Below are 19,691 nucleotides of genomic sequence, written 5' to 3' on the forward strand. Positions count from 1 at the left end.
TATTTTTCTGAAGTCATGGATGTCACAGGTTGGCAGCTCATGAATGATTCAGAGCAAATATTGATGCGACACAACTGATGAACATCAATCCCTGATATCGGTGGATGTCATCTCAGTAGACCGCGTGGCAAAGATGGCCCAACGCCAACGCTTGGCCAATAAATGGATGCACACCTACTTTATATTAGCCAAACATAAAGCCTGTGCAAATAATGGATATCTGAACAATGAAATCCATCACAAGGTGAAGCATTTCAACATAGCCCTCAGTTTTACTTAGCTGCCGATAAGGGTTGCGATATTGAGAGAAGGTAAAGGGATTCCTCTTTCTCTTCTGCAGGCTTTGATCTGACTGACACACAAACGGCCCTCAGATCACAAGTCTGCAGACCCTGTTGGGCCCATCTGCCTGGTCTGCTTGTACATGTAACACTTTGTCCCTCTGAGGATTACTTGCCCTCCTCCCATTTCCCTTCGCCTTCCCTTTATCCCTGCTTCTTCCTCATCCTCCTCTGCCTCCTCCTTCTACTCCTCTTCCTCCTTGTTTTGAAACATCTGAGTGCAGACATGTTCTGAGCTCATGAGCACCCAGGGGCCCCCGAGATCCAGACAGAGGAAGAAAATAAAGAAACTCTGCAGTGCCCACGGTGCTATAGCTATCCCAACAAAACCTTTGGGGAGAAACTCTTAAGCATCACCAAATGTCTGGACAGGCAGATGAGATCAGAAGGCTGTCAACTAATGGTTCAGTCTCCATTTCACAGTGGAACCGCAATGAAGCAGTCGACGCATTTATCCTAATGGATAAACAGGTTGAAAAAAAAAGAATAAGAACACCGTACTGCACAGACGGCTGGTCTCAAAATGGAAAAGGTTGGTCCTTGTAGTTTTCCAGCACAGACGTGTCAGCAGCATGGACATAAAACATGCCGTCTTATCTCAATACGTCCCTGGGTAGAAAAGTGAGGCAACAGCTTACTGATGTCTTGCAGCCTGCCGGACCATTAAAACATATTTCCATGCTGATGGATGTCAGATGTAGACTCGAAAAATAGCTCGCACTTGATTTCAGAGCTTATTCCCCAACTACAGTTTTCTAAACTACTTCTTCATGCTTTGTGGATTTAACAATGGAAAAATAGAATAAAACGCAGTTTAAAGCAATAGAAGAACGGTAAGAACAGTGATGCAAGATTTCTTTTTCTTGCAGCTGGGGTGAGACCACAGGGGCGGTTATCTCCCACGGATCTTCCCGTCTGACCGATATGAAGTTATGGGGAAGGTGGCTTGGAAGGACAATCAGTGGTTTTCTGTAAGTGAAAGCTGTGACAAATGCAAGTTTATCTGGAATGGAAACAGGAAATGTGTTACAGCTGTGTGGAGAATGTGGCACAGCTGTCCAGGGCCAGAGGTGCTTCAAGCGCTCTACAGGAGAGCAGGAAAAACATTGGACTCATGCACGAAGGAGCTTGAAAAAAGGCACACCGAGCAAAATGAGATAGCCAGCACGCATTGCAGCTTATCGTTTCAACAGCGGCAAACCATGATTAGACCCGACTCAAACTGCAGAGTGTAAAAGATGCAACAGATTATATTAATTCCTCATCTTCAACAGGACCCAACGGCGGATCATTTCCGTAATCCCGAGGCCTTCTGCGTTATGGTATCTTTGATGACCGCTTCAAACTGCATTTTATGGTCATGAGCTTTATTCACTAAAAATAAAAAAAGCTTAAAGATCAAAAAAAGATTGCGATCATCCTCTTAAACCCGTTTATCTGTCTTCACCTTTCACCCTTGAGCCTTCTACGAAAGACTGGGTGATTGAAAGCCGTGAAGTAACCAAAACGGCCTCAGCCATACTAAAAGAAGCTCCTTTGTTCTTCTTCCAGAACAGGCTCCAAACCTTTTTTTCCTCTCTCTCTCTCTCTCTCTCTTTCTCCCTCGTTCGCTTCTTTCCATTTGGGACGCAGCCGAGGGGAGCCGAAGTATGGCGGTCCCTCTTCATGCTCCGTTCTAATATGTTCCATGCCTTCCAGTTGCTTACATCATCATTCCAAGAGATGGTTAAGCGTGATGGGGTGAACATAAACACAGTTGAGTTATGGACTAACAGAGACACAGGTCGTGTCTGAGACGTAAGTTGGCACCCTGTTCTCTTTTTAATGAGAAAAACGTGATCCAGAGGGCTCGCTGTGCTATGTACCGGTACTGTAAGGTCAGAAGATAAGGAAGCCGCTTCATAACATTAAAAGATACCCACATTATCAACTTCAAGCAACGAGCCCGTTATTGACAGCCAAATGCTCGTCCTAATCATCTCCTTATTAATGCTTGGTTAAAAATGCACACCCTCTTGTCAAAACCTGAGTACACATTAGCACTCCCCAAATGGTCGACTTACTAAACATGTCACTACTGAATTATACATCTGACTTCCCCCCCCCCCCTATTTCTGATATTTACATGGGGTTTCGGCAGAGTTTGTGTAGTAGTAAAGTATTTAATAAGTGTTTAAATATGCAGAGAGTTGAGATCTTAGACGGCCTGTGCGCTGTACAGTAGATGTTTACGCTATATCAAAAGACTCCGCTATGTCTATCAAAATGAGCAAGACATGTGGATGGTTTGTTTTTCACTTGCCAAAACAGAAAAGGGAGTACATCCACTTGGGCCCCATCGGGTCAAATCAGAAAGATCCATCACTGGCTTTGCACTCGGCAAAAACGCCAAGGAAACATATTGTAGATTTTAAGACCCTTTTTATTCAGCCAGACTGTGTACTAAAACTAATTGGATTTCTGTCAATGGAAAAAATATATATCCCTGGGACAGCTTTGAACTCAATAGCTCTGACTATCCGACTGCACATGAGGGAGTGAGACCTCGCTGCATGCCAAGCACCAGGGAGGAAATTTAAATCGGTGGTCAACATAAAATATTAAAATAGCATGGTATCGCGTTTTTGAAAAATGATGTCAGGGCTCATGGCCAGCAAGGCGGTGTATTAAGCTATATTTAGTGGGTGATAATTGAAATCATAGCTGCAGCCATTACCACTGACTACTTTCTAAATAATATGCTATAAATCGCTCTTTTTAGGAAGGTCCCCGTGACAGCTGGCAGTGCTGAAAAATATAAAATAGAGAAAAGAAATCTCCCTTCTTTTCTCTCCTCCACCCAAACTCCTCTCGCTCTCTCTCTGTCTGTCTGTCTCTTAGAGCCAATAAAATGTCAGCTTTTATTCTCCTCCTCCAAACTGTTGGCTAGATGTCAGCAGACCCTTCTAAAGCTCTGCCACTGCAAGCTGAAGGCCTGTAAATCTCCGTGTCAGTGGCTCGCCATCCGTCTTGGGATATACAATAAAAGACGGGACGCAGTCATAAAAGGAATGGCATCACTGCCCAGTATATATATAATGTGAACAAAAGGGAACATAAAGACGTTCCATTCAATTCAGAATCCAAAACCACAAGTTTATGTTGAGGAAGAGAGGAGGGGATACAGGGTAAGGCTGATGGATGCTCCTGATGTCAGCTCCTTTATTCTAATGCCCTTATAGCTTTATTTCACACAGGAGGTTTAGAAAATTTGTGATCCTTTAAATAAAATTGTGTGTTTGTGTCGTGTTTCGAAGGATTTGAGGGCTGTTACAGTCTCAAGTGGACTTGGGAAATTATAGCAGATGGACTAGATATGATATTCATGACTTTTTTTTTTTATGAAAATCAACCCTCAGCTGAATTTGCATAATGCATTTCCTGAGAAGATGACCAATTCAGTTAATGTCTGCGAACACATACAAGAGCTTAAGAAATGCATTTATATTCGCTTGCCATTCCAGAAAGCTGCTTTACTGCCGACTTAACGTCCCTGTTACAAATAAACTTTTGTTTTCCTCTGGAAATATTTAATTTATTGCTATTAGGATGTTCAGAAATGCATTATCTTATTAGAGGTTTTCTTTCCGTTGCTTGTCATGTAGCCTTCTATTCAAAGACATTACAATTCAGATGGTCCAAGCCGTCCAAATTATTGTGCTCAACCACCTTTTGCTGTCACCGACAGCAGAATTTTGACAAAAAGGACAAATTACACTTCCTTATTTCAGGACTCAGAGAAAAGCAAAGTATTTAAAGCAATCAAATAAAAAGAAAACATCAGCACTTTTCCAGGAGTAAAAAAACAGTATTATAATCTATAATCAAGTTTTTTCTTTATCCCCCCCCCCCCCCAAACCCAGAAGAAGTTGCAAAATGTGTCCTTGAAATGTCATTTCCTGCCAGAGCTTGTCCCTCTGATCTGTCTGGTTTAAATCTCTTAGCGCTGGGGGAGCTCTGTATCCTCCTTAATTTATGAGACACAGATCAGGTTATCCCAGAGTAATGGCCTAAACAGGCCTGATTGATCGGATATGGAATATATTTCCTCAGCGGAACAGAATATGCCACCACTATTACCAGATCCACACGCTCTGCGCTCCCAGTTAAGTGATTTGAAGACTTCATACTGCCAATGTTTCATATCCTCTCCTCCTAACTGACACTTTATCTGCATACCGGCATCTGTAAAGATTGAACACTTAGGCAAGACAATGACAGGCTCTCTTGCCGTTGTCACTTCTCATTTTAATGCATCTTTTTCTGGGCTTCTGCCAATAACAGCCCCCCCCACCACCACCACCACCACCACCATCACCATCACCACCGCCATCACAGTCTACCTAGCTTGGATAGAAAAGGAGCACTTGATGTCTGTGACACTCATTTGTCAATTAGTAGACCCCTTCCCGTGTTGACACACAGCAACTCGAATGACAGAACGGCGCCTGTGATGAATTAGGAGAGACAGATGAGTGAGGCATAATACTTAAATGTTCTTTAGATATGAATATAAAATGACACAGCTGACAGGCCATACAAGGTTTTATTTCATTTTCCAGTGTACCAGTCCTCCCTACTTTGTCTTCTTTGTTCTCTTTTCATCAGACCGCTTACATCTCATTTTGACAGCTGGGCGACATTTAGAGCACTTTCATTTTAAAATGCGAGTTAGCATACTTGATTTGTCATTAAAATGCAAAACGCCTGCCATCACCAACAGAGCCTGGGTGAGCACGGCCCAAGATGCACACCCAGACACGTGCGCACACACACTGTATACACATGCACAGGTAGCTGAGGTCCATCTACAATGCAGAGGTCCAATACGGAGCATAATGGCAGCCTGGATTTCAACTTCCAAATCTATCAGGATTTCATCTGCTCTATAATATTCTTGTAAGTGCAAATGAAATATTCTATTCAAATATCTAATTCAGCTCACAACCAAACTGCTTTTTTTAATATAAAGTGAATATAGAATGCAGGTTATACAGCCACGTGTTACAACATGGCATACATAGATGGCACTGTGATAATTACCCAGGTAGTTATTTCCACAGTGTAATTGTGATGCGAGTCATAACCATTTACGGTAATGCCAAAACATTAAAATAATCATTTCTGATTTGGTCTGCACCAAACAATGTCTGGAGAACGTGTTGTCGGAAAAGAGCATCTCTGCAGCAACACAACACTCCCCTTGCACAGGAAACATTGTGTTGGACACGTCTTCCTCTAAATATTTATTCTTTTCTTTAGAAAATAAATAAATAATACATTTGTCCCTGTTACAAGACATTTAAACAGACAAAGTTGGATTTTGTTTACACTTATTTCTCCATGACAGAATATATTAATAATATCCTTAGCATCATGTAACTCAATATAACACTGTCTCAACTACTTCAACTACAGCCCCCACTGATTAACTGTTGTTTAGTTTAAACACGAGTTCAACAAATTAATGCTTAGCGTTTTCCTGTAGGTTACATTTGTGGAACAGACGAGGTAAACATTTATCTGGAAAGGCAAACATCATATATATATATATATATGACATTTCTCAGTGCAGTAGTGCAGGATTAACATTCAGGTTAGATTATGGTTTCAGAGAACCTGTCATTGCACAGATGGGATTTTTATAAAATCGGGATGCCATGTCAGATATGAGAGGAGAGATCACTGCTCATAAAACAGTTGGATGTCTTCGCGTGACACACACACATGTCCTAAAAAAAAAAAAGCCTCACCTGTCAAGGTCAGTAACACAGCGTGCAACAGATACAGGCACCTAAAGTGCACCCTGGACACAATGAGGAATCATGTCATGACAGCATATGCCCACTCAATGTATTGTGTGCACACACCTGACCTGAAACAACGTGGACAACACATTACCATCGGAGACATCCTGAGACGGAAATCTCACTGCGAGACACATGAGTCAAGGCACTGATGAGACAGGCTGGCACTGCGGCACACACAGAGGGACAGGTGTGGGCGTGACAGGCTGCTAGCAGAACCTCATCCTGCCATTACCTGCCCAGCCTCTCACAGTTATGCTAACAGAGACAGGTGCCCAAATACTGCGTTCAGCCAAACATGCACATGCATACATACAGACAGACAAATGTGTGTGCACACACACACACACACACACACACACACAGGAGTAAAAGAGAAGCAATGTCCTAGCTTCACTCAATGTGACTCATCGTCAGGTGGCTTGGAGAGCGTTGACAGAAATAAGCAAACTAGTCGAAAAGAAAAACTTTGGCAACGTCTCGCTCTCTCTCTCAATTTAAGTCAAGAAAAACGTGGCAGTGCATGATGCTGAAAGCAGCACTCTGCGTCTCATGGATGCTGGTTTACTTGATCTGACACTAAAAGAGGTCAGGGTGGCAATACACACACATATCTGTATGCGACATGTGAAATCAGGTCAGAGATTTTTAAATGTTAAAAATAAAAGGCGTAACATGATTTGTGATTTTGGACAGTGCAATAAAACCAAAAGCTCATTTTGTCCACAAGCCCAAAGACGTTTCCCTTCTTATCATTATGATAAAGAAAGTCAGCGGAACCAGGAAATATTTGACATTTCTGCTTCAAAAATTCTTACATCATTGATTAACTAAGCAGCTTGCATCTAATCTTCTTTTCATCCTCTGATTGATTACCATCATGTCAATATCTGAGACTTTAATGCATATACCAACTTCTTTGCTTAGCTTAATTTACGGTTATGTTCTGATTTAATAGCGCTGCTTTCTCGAATGAATCTGCACCAAGCATCATATTTATAGAACAAATCTACTACAAATAACAATTGATGGCTCCTGAATAAAAGGAAACGTCATCACTAACAAAGACTAAAATGGCTATATAAATCATTGATTACTTATTACTTCATAATTAACATTTCTAACATTAATCTTTGCGTGAGGGGGTTTCCTTAGGTCCATTCCCACAAGGATCCAAACTACTGAGGGAGCTGTTAGCATATACATTCTTTTTTACAAACACTTTAAATAAATTATCTTTGCAGCATGTAGAAGGTTTAAAATATACATTTATTTATTTTTAATCTATAAACATGATTTATGTCAGTCTGTTGCACAGTTTTTCCAGTTTAAAATATTTAAAGTAGCAGTAGTTTAATAAGTCACTGGCCATCAGTAAACCACCAACCGCTGTTACATGTTCCATATGGTTCGAGTACCACTTTGTTGTCTCCGCTAACAACAGTTGGAGGCAATGACGTGCTCAATGGTTGCTTTCTCATTTGTTTTTCAGCAGGATATCCTGAAAGGATTTTCATATAGTTTGGGTCATTGAGAAAATAAAATGACTAAATTCACTGGATAGCTGGCTTCTTCTTCTCTACAGACATCTCTTTTGGCTTGTGTAGCACATGAACATAATAAGGACGCAAACCTCAGCAAGTACAAAACTCAAGCATTCACTACATGCCGACAAAGACGTCCAGCGTTTAGGATTTTGTGACAAAAAACGGAACGTGATATTTACAAATCTGCAGCTACATCTTTAAATCCTACATGCTGGATGTTTAACATGTGTTAAGAATCATTCATCATAGTGCATTATAACAAATAACGGTCCAATATTAATCAATTATTAAGCCCAGTGAGGCATGTAGCTGGACTTAGCGGGCCCGTTCCGTTAGCAGACACAGCTCTGGGTTGATTGAAGCCACAAACCCGTCCTCTAATTCATCTCACTGTCATCAAACTGACGCTGGGCGTCATCGGATTCTCTGTTCGGCAGAGAAAACACATTTAACATTTACCAATCAGAGTTCCCAGTTGGTCACGGTCACCTAGTTGGATATCGAGCTACATGACAGGGGTACGTAACGCGTACCCCTGTCATTGGTCACCGCAACTATAGATAAATGACACTCAATATTCACAAAAGGTGAAGATCAGGCTCTTATCTGGAGAAGCACATGTCACATGTCAGTCAAAAAGCACTCCGCCAGCTGGTTCTCTCGGCTACACTACGCGAAAAGAAGCATTTTAGGTGCAGGTCTCCAAAGACAATATACGCCCAGGTGTACTCCCATCGGACATCTACCTCAGCTGATTGAAGCTCAGATCCAGCCTTCTTGCAAAATGGCCGTATTCGTCTCCAAGGAAGTTTGGAATGTCCTTACAGTCATGTCCGATGAAGGAAATCTTGAATTAAAACACACACACACACACACACACACACACACACACACACACACACACACACACACACACAACACAGAGTTAATTGTGATTCAAGTAGTAACCGTGCAACAGTGTCTCTGATACTGAAGACCACATTTACAGTCCACCATGTGGATGTCTACGTCTAATTATGAGGTGAACGGGCTTCTCGTGGAGGTCAGCGCTCTCTGGGTGCTTTTCTAGTTTACATTTTATCAACAATCTGAATCAGAAAAGTAACAAGTATGCAAGTTATGATGGCGCAAAGAGTCACGCGTGACTCCGAACCCTGCAGGAATTCTCTCACGATGCTGAGGCAGGAACTAAAAGCTGAAAGTCATGACAACCATGAGTCACATGACTTGAGTAGAACAGAAGAAATGAAACCGGGATCGAGACCGGGTAAACGCTCTTCTGCACATTCACCAATACCTGACTTGTGGGCGCGCGCGTGCGCGCGCGCGTGTGTGTGTGTGCAAAGTCCGACAGAAAGTTTCCAAATCAAACTTACTTGAGTTCCATTCAAAGCGACCATCGGCTCGTTCTCTTTGTGCGCCATTATTCTCCAGAGAGTCTCAGTCTGTCTTCACGCAGTTGATCTCCAGTCCTCGCGTAAAAGCATCCGCCGGCGGCAACATCAAAACGACAACGTGAAAGTTTGCGGATGGCTCCTGCTCAGAAAAAAACTGCAGCGCTTGCGCTCTCCAATTAACCTCAAGGCTTCCGCGTGTCCCAATCAGCTGACCTGCTTGTAGTCCGGAAGCGCAGTCACATTTCTCATTGTGATGTAAACTGTGCTCAGACTCAGGATTGGGAGCGTGCTGCGTTCTCATTGAATACTTTGTGGCAAAGTACTGTTTCATTAAAAACCGAACCTAAACTAATTAATCTGTATATTTTAAAGTCTGCAGCGGCATAGCGAATTAACTGGAGTTCAATGAGCTGTCAACAGTCAGCATCTGCAGCTCATGAGAAGCCTCTCTAACCTGTTTCTACAGGACAGAGGAGAAACAGATATCAGAAATATCAGAAATAGCAATTTAAAACACCATGTATTGGCTAATACATCAATTTTATATACAGTAATATTCTAAGAACTTATTGACTGGCCTAAAAGTTTGGATTTTACAACCTGTAGATGTACAGGTAGCTAATTAGGGTTGGGCCATATTCAAAATTCTTGTATACATTTAATTTGTTAACTTTTTGTACTTTGTGCTGGACAAAGTGGACACAAGTTAAAAGGTCCAATCTGTTAATTAACTGATTGAATTGAATATTAACTGGTTCTGTTGATGGAGCGTGTCGTCCCCCCGGCTCTGACTGTCCACGTGCCCTTGGGCAAGACAATGACTGAACCCCAAATTCCTGGCAGCACCTTGTATGGAAGCTCCACACACATTCACACTGCAGTCACCCGCTGGAGTGTGAATGTGAGGCTTAATGTAAAGCACTTTGTGCACTGTGATGGTGTAACAAGCTGGAAATCATTTAACACACTGTAAAAAGAGAAAAAGTATTTTTCCTAAAGCAATCTTTATTTGTATGCTGTTTGTACCTACATATGATTGATTACATCATTCCTATGCTGTAGTAGATATGTTATTCAAGTGATCCAATATTCATATATAGTATCACAAGTACATAAAGAAAAAAAGAAAACACATGCCCTGTTTTATGTTCAATCCAAACCCACAAATATTCTGATGTGTGATGTCATGACTGTAAACTGTGATGCGTTAGAACTAATTAAGTATAGTAACCGACTTCAATCATTTAAGTCAGTTAATTTAAGATAATTTGACACAGATATGCTTAAAAAGACTTAAAAGATTGTTGCTGTTTCTCTTGCCTTACTGCTGTTGTGTGACGTCACGCGGAAAAGCTCTTCCTGGTGCCCGCCCCGAGAGAGAGAGAGAGAGAGAGAGAGAGAGAGCGAGAGAGAGAGCGAGAGAGAGAGAGAGTGCGCGCTCCTCGCGGTGCTTCACGTCTCACAGAATGCAATGTTTGGTGCGTTTCTGTCGGTTAACACACAGAAGTTTCCTTTTTACATAGAAGGAATATACTTTAGGCCTTTACAGTGTTGTTGTTTTTATCGCGTCACCTTTCTGAGGTTTTACATCGGAGCTTTTTGTAGGCAGTGATTTCAGGTAATGTCGCGTCACAGACTTTCTCGACCTTCAGCCTCGGAGTTTTAGATAAATTCGTTTCTCCTTCATGCATGCAGAGTACATATATATATATATGTATAGAATCCGGGCTCCCTTTTAAAGACAGACTTTAGATTATAGCTGGAGTATCGTTCTAAAAAATAATTTGAAATATGAAAACGGAATGCGATTAAATAATAAGTAACGCCTCTGTGACGACAATTCGTCAGAGTTATTAAAAAAGATTTTAACAATACATAGCCTATCCAGAAAAATATATATATATATTTCGTTTTCGTGGTTCGCAGTTGCGACAGTTTCATTTTTTTAATTTGCATTTACCTAAAAATGTACATGGACGATATGGAATCACGAGTGAAACGTGTTCTTCCTCCCTTCAAGAAGTCGGCCAGTAATCCGGCGAGTCCCAAATGTTTCCTCACGAGATGTAAACAGTTGTGTTTACATGCGGAGAGTGATTCATAAACATGTCAGGGTGGGTGAAATACGTGGGGATATTAAAACTTTCTATTTAAATATCATGAATTACGGCTGCAGGAATGTGTTCCCATTTAAGGAGAATGCCGAGTATTTTGGTGTCTGGTGCAGAAAGCCATTCGTCATGCGGACAATAAAGAGGGCTTTCGCCTGACAGTGGAAATTTATGGTTGCCCTTCTTTGCCCTAATAACTCACATATTGTGTCACGAACTGACAGCCCTTGCAGAAAACCTCTAGCCTGTTATCAATCACACATCTTTGCATATTGTGAAACGGCCCCCTTTATGCGAGACAAAACACTGGAAACATTTAAAAGAACAGAGTCGCTCATTTTGACTTTTGTCCCTTTCTTATAAACTCACATTAAATAATAAAAAAAAAGAAATATGTTGGCCTATTGTGCAGATGCAGCATATTGTTTTTATTTAATTATTTTTTTGTCACATTAACCTCATCATTTTGACTTTTACGAAGAACATAATTATGGCGTGTTTAATTTATTTATGCAAGTTATAGGCCTATACATCTAAACATTTGATTTCCCCCCTTATAGTGTTGTATTCTGCTTCTTACCATATGGATTTTTTCACTTTATTTTCATCCCAAATGCCATTTACAGATTATGAACTCAAATGTGTTTTTTTGTTTTGTTTTATTTATACGAGGCCTATACATTATTGTATATATATATATATATATATACATTGTTTATATACATATATATATATATATGTATATAAACAATGTTTTGCGCCCCTGACTGCCCATTCCAGGTTTTCTTGCTCTCCAAGTTGACCTGTCAAACAGATTACCACAGAAAGAGATTAATGGTGGAGGCGGGTTGCAATAATAATCGTTTTGTTTGATGTGACAACTTTGATAGGCGTTGATTTACTTACAAACTGATAGGCTTTTAATTGAGCGCCTCCATCCCGATTGAGATGAAAGGAAAACCGCATTGAAAAGCTGCCCGATTGCCCTGGAGCCTCAATACTGATTAGCCATCTCAGCGGTGAATAGTTCAAGGCATTTTAAACTTCTTTTCTCAGCGGGCTGACAGACCATTTCTCTTCCTTTCTTTCTCCCTGTCCGCTTTTCTACCTCTCAAAGAAAATAAATCATTTTCATTGTATGTAAATAAAATTGAGCTGACGTCAATGTAAAATGTCTGGATTTCTTTTTTCTTTTCTTTTTTTGTCCCCTGCCTTTGTTATTCTTGTTGCAGATGACAGGTTTTAACGACACAACGGCAGATGCGTTCAGCCAAAATGGACATGGATCTGCTGAGAGACGTTCGACCGGATTATTACGCATTATTACAAACGTTGACGTTAAAGTTTATTTGTGGTTCTTGTTTGGTTTATTTATTGGGATATGACACATTATATTGAGATCCTGGAAAATCAATAAATTATTAATTTTGCCCCTGTACAGTTAATGGTGTTATTTTAGTTATATAAATATATATGTGTAGGTTTCTTTTTTGATTTGTAACCAGCCTTAGATTGCTTTTTTTTTTTTCCGTGATATTTCGACAGCACTGACAGCCAGTCCACAGAGCGTAAATTGGGCTTCCCGTGCGTTATTAAAGTTTTATCACGCTTTATCAGCCGTGTCTGATCACGAACTCAAAAAGTCACAAATTATAAAATGTTATAAAATGCTGTTTAGTCTGCAGCTATAGCTCCACTGATCGGCGCATCTTAACATTTAATCTCAACTCGTGAATCGATTTGCCTCGTGTTAAAAAACCTTGGTGTCTCTTGCGCAATGTTTCTCTCCCCCATTTGTTCTTTTCCCGCAGTCACACTATAGCATGTAATCAGCCACAATAGATGGCGTAAATCAGGCGGTGGATTGACAGCATCTGACAAATAACTGATCGATTGCGGTGGAGCCGAATTGACACTTGACGGAGGGGTGGAGATAGAAATAGAAGGGCGGGTGTATATTACGCTGAAAACATGTGACATTCACATCCTTCCATCACTGCGCGCTGCTCTATTCCTGTCAACGCTTGTCTGTTTGGGGAATTCAAGCTGGAGTTGGTTGGTTTTAGGTTTGCCCGTCACTGGTGTAGGCGTGCGTAAAATGAGCACGCTTCGTGCGTCTCAAACCGGTGGACCTGCAGATAAACACCGGAAAACAAATCTTTAAAACACATTTAAAAGATGGCGACAGGTGCATGGTTAATTAACATGTCGCTTAAATTATTTAAAAGTATAATTTGCAGCTAATAGCCTGTGATGCAGTAAAATGTACCTCTCCGGATATAGATCAGTAATAGCTCCGGCTATGAAACAAACGCGTTTTTGATAATAAAATATAACTGTAACTCTACTCAGCAAAGCCAAACACAGTTTATTCACCAAACACTGTAATGTGTACTTTAATACTTTGGTGTTATAAAACTTGAATCCTATGCGTGAATGTATTTCTCATCTTTACTTGTGTATTATTAACGCAGTATTATGTATCCTGGCTTGAATAAAACCCGCTCCTAAAAATAGTCGAAGCGTTCACAATAACCAAAGAACTAAAGCCAGCCTCCTCCCCGGAGTTGTCGGAGTGGAGGCGCTTCCAAAGAGGAGGACGTCACATCCCCTTGACCCTCCAATCACCTCAGGGTCCCATTTGATTGGAAGGCGGCAAAGGCTTTAATCTCGGACTAATTCAGCTGCTTTTGAAGTGAACATTTCTACCAGTTCGTTCTTCGGGACTACAGAGCGAGGACCTGCAGACTGACGCAGACGCACACAAGACGCACTGCGCGCATGGTGAAAGGCGCAGCGACGGGATCTGCGATAACCTCGCACAGTCTCCTTCCAGCTGCCGCAGCTCGCTCCTCGACCACCAGGATTACGCATTATTGAACCATTTTACGATCGCTATCCCCCCCCCCCCTCCCTCCTCCCGAGAGACAGAGTGAGATCGACGCTTTTCGATTTTCTTAATGAATCTCTCTAAAGCGTCGCCGTTTCATTTTCCGACAATCGGGACATGATCACATCGCCTTCGGCGTCTGCCCTGAAGAATCGTGATATCTGTGTCGCCTGGGAAAGCAGCAGCTCTCGGAATAACCGCTCCGCGAGCATCAACAAGCCTTTTATCCACTCCGCGCCTCCATCTGATCCACGACGGCAAGCAAACAGACTCCCCATCAAGCTTCTGAAAATGCTTAGCGCACGATCGGGGCACATTCTGCACCCGGAGTATCTGCAGCCTTTACCTTCTACCCCGGTTAGTCCTATAGAGGTAAGCGCTGGAGTTTGAGCCTTTGTTCTCACTTTGATCGCAGTAATGTGTGTTTTAGTTTCCGGGAGGGGAGGCTTGTTGATATCTTCCCATCTTTTGTTTAACCGAACCTGTTAAAAATCGGTTTCGATGTTAAGTAAATATATTTGTGGAACGGATGCTCACAGTTTGTGAGCAATAATAAACACGAGTGTAGTTTTTGTTTTCATGGAAGTGCCGTGCGTAATTGTCACAATTTCTTTTCACAACGTCAGCGACTAACGAATATTAAAGGATTAATGGAGTTGAATTGTGACATTACACTGTCGATTCGCGCTTCAACAGCGTTTATAAACGTCTGTTTCGTGTGTTTCGCAGCTCGATGCCAAGAAAAGTCCTTTGGCTCTGCTGGCGCAGACCTGCTCTCAGATCGGCAAACCGGACCCGCCGCCCTCCTCCAAACTATCCTCCGTCACACAAAATGGATCTAGTGAGAAGGAATCGAAATCAGGCCCTTTGAAGATGAGCGACATCGGCGTGGACGACAAGTCCAGCTTCAAACCCTATTCCAAATCGTCCGATAAGAAGGACTCCACCTCGGGCGGGGAGAAGTCTGGTTTCCGCGTGCCGAGCGCCACCTGCCAGCCGTTCACGCCGCGCACGGGCAGCCCGCTCTCCAGCACCTCGGCCTCCCCCATGCCGTCCGACGGGAAAAGCGGGGACAGGGACGAGAAGAAGGAGTGCGACGGTAATAAAACCGGCTCCACGGACGGCTCTGGCACGACCAGCCACAGCAGGATAAGCGTGAGCTGCGGTGGAATTAACGTGGAGGTCAACCAGCACCAGGAGGCGACGCCCGGCGCCAAAGCCGCCCGGTCCTCGGAGTCTCCGTCCGGGACGTCTGTCTCCTCCGCGTCCGTTCTCGGGTCGGGACTCGTGGCGCCGGTTTCTCCTTACAAACCGGGACAGACCGTTTTCCCGTTGCCCCCCGCTGGGATGGCCTACCCGGGGAGCCTGGCCGGGGCCTACGCGGGTTACCCGCAGCATTTCCTGCCCCACGGAGGGAGCTTGGTGAACGCGCAGCTGGCCGGCTCACTGGGCTGCAGCAAGGCGGGCTCCAGCCCGCTGGCCGGGGCTTCCCCGCCGTCCATCATGTCGGCGAGCCTGTGCAGAGACCCTTATTGCCTCAGTTACCATTGTGCCAGTCACTTAGCGGGCGCAGCGAGCGCGTCCTGCACGCACGACGCGGCCGCTAACGCCCTGAAGTCCAGCTACCAGCTCATGTACCCGACGCACCCGATGCACGGCGTGCACCAAGCGGCGCCGTCGTTCAGCGGACACCCCCTGTACCCGTACGGGTTCATGCTCCCGAACGACCCGCTCCCCCACGTCTGTAACTGGGTCTCAGCGAACGGACCGTGCGACAAGCGTTTCTCCAGCTCCGAGGAGCTGCTCAATCACCTTCGGACACACACCGCGTTTACCGGGGCGGAGAAGCTGATATCCGGTTATCCCGGGTCCTCATCGCTGGCCAGCGCGGCAGCGGCGGCCATGGCCTGCCATATGCACATGCCACCGTCAGGCCCCCCCGGGAGCCCCGGGACCTTGGCTCTCAGGAGCCCGCATCACGCGTTGGGACTCAGCAGTCGCTACCACCCGTACTCAAAAAGCCCCCTGCCGACTCCCGGTGGGCCCGTTCCTGTCCCGGCCGCCACCGGCCCTTACTATTCCCCTTACGCACTGTACGGCCAGAGACTCACCACAGCGTCTGCGCTGGGGTATCAGTGAGGGGGAGGGAGGGGCGGGGGGGGAGGGGGGTCTGAAAAGTTTATTACTAAGAATGCAAATATAAAGACTTTTATATTAACAGCGCTAATCTTATGGGCGGGAACCGTGGACTGTATTTATTTATATGTCGGCTAAAAAGCAGAAAATATTTGCGCGACTCAAAAAGTGTGTTGAAACAGAACTGTTGGTGAAATGAAAACACGCACACACAAACACGTACGAGTAATAATTCAAGTAGGGGTCTTCATTTTGATGTTAATTTGAAATTGCAATGATTGTATTTGTTCTTATTTAATGTCTCATTGAGAAGAAAATTATTTACATGCATGTTTGTTTCTTAAATTTCAGAAATTGTCCACATTGAAATTTCCGTTATTTTTCAGGTGTACACATTGGAAAGAGAATTGGTATTTTTTTGTATGTATTCTGGAAAAAAAATAAGAAACAATTCTGTTCCATATCTCCGTGTGCCTCATTTACCCCACTGAAGTTTAACGTGTCATTTAAATTGATATTAAACTGGGTGCCTTTTTTAATTGATAGGATAAATTATGCGGGTGAACATGGAACATTTCGGCGACGTATAGATTTATCGAATTTTCCACATATTCTAAATAATTCAACATACAAATTTAAAAGTAGTTAATATAATTTACCTCATTGCTGACTTTCTTGCTCTCTTTCTTTTTCTTGCAAAAAAAATAACCGATACGCTTTAAACCTTTCATTTATTGAAGCGCAGTTAAAGTTAACGTCAAATCTAACATGAATGAATAGAAAATAGCGTGCGCGTGCTTTTATGTAAGTGTGTGCGTGTGTGAGGGAGGGAGCGCGTTTAGCGGGTTCTATAAAGTGCATTTGAAGAGTTAACCTTGCTGGTGCCGATCTTTTTGTTCAGGTGAATTCTCCAGGTGTTGGTGACGCCGCTCGCGTAACGTTTATGAAATTCCCAGAAGAAAAACAAGTTGGACACGGAGAACTGATTAACCTGTCATTTTTATTTTAATGAGAACATCTATGACGTTATAGAAACTGCTGACTGGGATTTAATCAATCGATGTAGCACTATAGAACATTTACAAGCTTCGACTGTCTCATTTTTTTTATTTATGAAAAAGTTTTCTGCGTCACTGACGCGCCACCAGGATGAAAGCCTACGTGAACGCCCCCCTCTTTCATATTTCTCTTTATTACCAGGTTGCGGTGATCTATTGTTGCGTTTGATATTGTCATCCTCCTGTAAATGTGACGTCAAAAGCACAAAGATTTGTCATCGATAAAACATCTGACTTGTGGAAGAGTTTGGATTTATTTTTAAATATACATCACACACAAGTTCTGATTGCAGTTTGCGGAGACCAGGTGCACGTTGAACTCCTGTTCCGTTTGATAAATTACAAATACCACGTGCACAAGTATAGTCAGCTTTACTACACGCGAGATTTTTATGTTATATCGCATTTTTCGCGTGTTGCGCGCGTGAGCTTCACTTTCAAACTCAATAAATAAAAATCGGCGTGTATAGATCATTAGATTCACAAAACAACATTATAAAAAAGGTTGAGCCTGCTTTCTGCACGCAGAGGCCGATATGCCGCTTTAATCGCGTAAACACGGACTAAACGTTAACTTGTCGTTGAACTCCTCTTTCATTCTGAGCCAGCCGTATTGCACTCATTTCTGAAGAATTCCCCCCCCCCCCTCCTCTTGCATCCAAGCCTTTTTTTTTAATCTATTGCACAGCGGTTATTCAGATGACTCAAACTCTTCTTATAGCGTGGATAAGGCCCACGCGTGTCCTAAACTGATGTAATGACGGTGAAAGGGAGCAATTTCCATTTCTACCCACATCATGGTCGCTGTGCTCCCAGTGGAAGGCAATTTATCATGTGCCCCTCCCCCTGGCCCTGTCACAGGAGGAACAGGCAGGCACATGTGCGCATGAATTACTAACCCTCCCACCGACGCGGCCTCCCTCCCTCCCTCACTGTGGAGATTTGACACACACAGGAGAGAGAACATGGGGGATTAGAGTATTAAACTGCATATTCACTTTGTCCATCAAGGCCTAAGAGGGCTTAGGTATAGGTGAGCATCTGTAGATTAAAGTAGACAGGAAAACTACATTTGTTTTAATATAAAAGAAATAATCGATCAAAAGGCTGGAGCCGGTTAGATTTTGGTTCTGTGAATGCAAGATTTTATTAGTAAAGAAACTTAATATCTAGATTCATATTACCTTGACAATTAAGGGAGTTGTACTTAATCCGAACCAGTAAACATTAACAATGTTAGTTAAAGTTTATATATGGGGTCAGAGTAATGTTTTTTTTTTATTATTATTGAAATTCCAAACACTGTACGCAAACTCTTTACTGCATAGGTACAGAATCAACAGTTTTAGGGCAATTTAAAAAGCAATAATGACCAAAAGAAGGCACAAGGTTGCCTTACTAAAATAAAAGTTTAATTCTTGAGCAAAGTGAGTCGCTCATTCCATCAGCTCATAAAATATAAGCCCTGCTGCGTTACAGCTTCTTTATACTTCTGGTCAAGACCTAAAGCAGCCATTTTAGATGCGTTCTGGAATCCCCAGCGGGAGAGAGGGAGAGACACTGCTGGAAACTTGGCAGGACATCTGGCGTGGGGAGGCAGGCCGGGACGTGACTCACACACCTAGCCCCATATTCAAAGCGAGTGAATTACCACCACTAAAGCTGTCATTAGTGGGTGCGTGGAACCATATCAGAGCAGGTCATCGTCTACAGCGGCAAGTCTACAGTTTGGGAAACATTCAGTGTCAGTTAGAGGGAATATTGAACTTTCACCGGACATAAAGGTCTGATCTTTTATGTTTGTTTTTTTGTTTTTTTGCATTTTCTATAACATTAAGCTGTTGAAATGTGTTACTTATAACTTATTTCTTACCTGAAATTATGCAGCTGTAGATTGCTTCATGACAAACACGGTCCTAATCGATATGTGGCCATGTAAGTTCGAATAAAAGGCGTCATCTTAGCCAGAATGCATCAGTGCCATCATCTGGGGGTGCGATTTATAGAGATAAAAGATGTGGAGGTGGACAAAGCTTTGTGATTGCAATAATGAAGTCATAAAGCAGAAACCTCTGCGGTCCAGCCCAAATATGTTGTACATTCATGCCTGGTATCCAAGAGATCAGCAAAATCAACATTGGTGTCGGTCAAGCGTCATATTCATCAACACTAAAGAACCCTTTTCTGACAAATCGATCCTGGGCTGCCGCCTCCAGCTGAGAGTCGTACTAGAGGTAATTTGGTTTTCAAAATTGTGCCAAGGTAGTTACGCAGTTAGCCTCTTCACTGATTTACAAATGGAAAGTGCTCATCCAGGTGATGTGGGAGAAGTGGTTGTGTTGATCTATCAGTGCCACTCAGATCT

General features: G+C 42.8%; 2 protein-coding genes across 2 annotated transcripts in view; one reads left to right on the plus strand and one right to left on the minus strand.

The window, feature by feature from the left end:
• Positions 1 to 9,170, minus strand: part of lrmda (leucine rich melanocyte differentiation associated) — a 166,478-nt gene extending 157,308 nt beyond the window's left edge. The window contains exons 1-2 of the mRNA XM_068741724.1: positions 9,111 to 9,170; positions 8,481 to 8,581 (exon numbers count right to left, since the gene is read on the minus strand). Coding sequence (XP_068597825.1) covers positions 8,481 to 8,581; positions 9,111 to 9,158 — 149 coding nt within the window. The 5' untranslated portion in view covers positions 9,159 to 9,170. The remainder of the gene's footprint in view (positions 1 to 8,480; positions 8,582 to 9,110) is intronic.
• Positions 9,171 to 14,249: 5,079 nt separating this feature from the next.
• Positions 14,250 to 16,281, plus strand: znf503 (zinc finger protein 503). The gene is made up of 2 exons (XM_068741385.1): positions 14,250 to 14,504; positions 14,862 to 16,281. The coding sequence occupies exons 1-2, from the start codon at positions 14,250 to 14,252 to the stop codon at positions 16,269 to 16,271; spliced, it is 1,665 nt and encodes a 554-aa protein (XP_068597486.1). The 3' UTR covers positions 16,272 to 16,281.
• Positions 16,282 to 19,691: the final 3,410 nt, after the last annotated feature.

Source organism: Brachionichthys hirsutus, chromosome 7, assembly GCF_040956055.1.
Source record: "Brachionichthys hirsutus isolate HB-005 chromosome 7, CSIRO-AGI_Bhir_v1, whole genome shotgun sequence".
Lineage (NCBI taxonomy): Eukaryota > Metazoa > Chordata > Actinopteri > Lophiiformes > Brachionichthyidae > Brachionichthys > Brachionichthys hirsutus.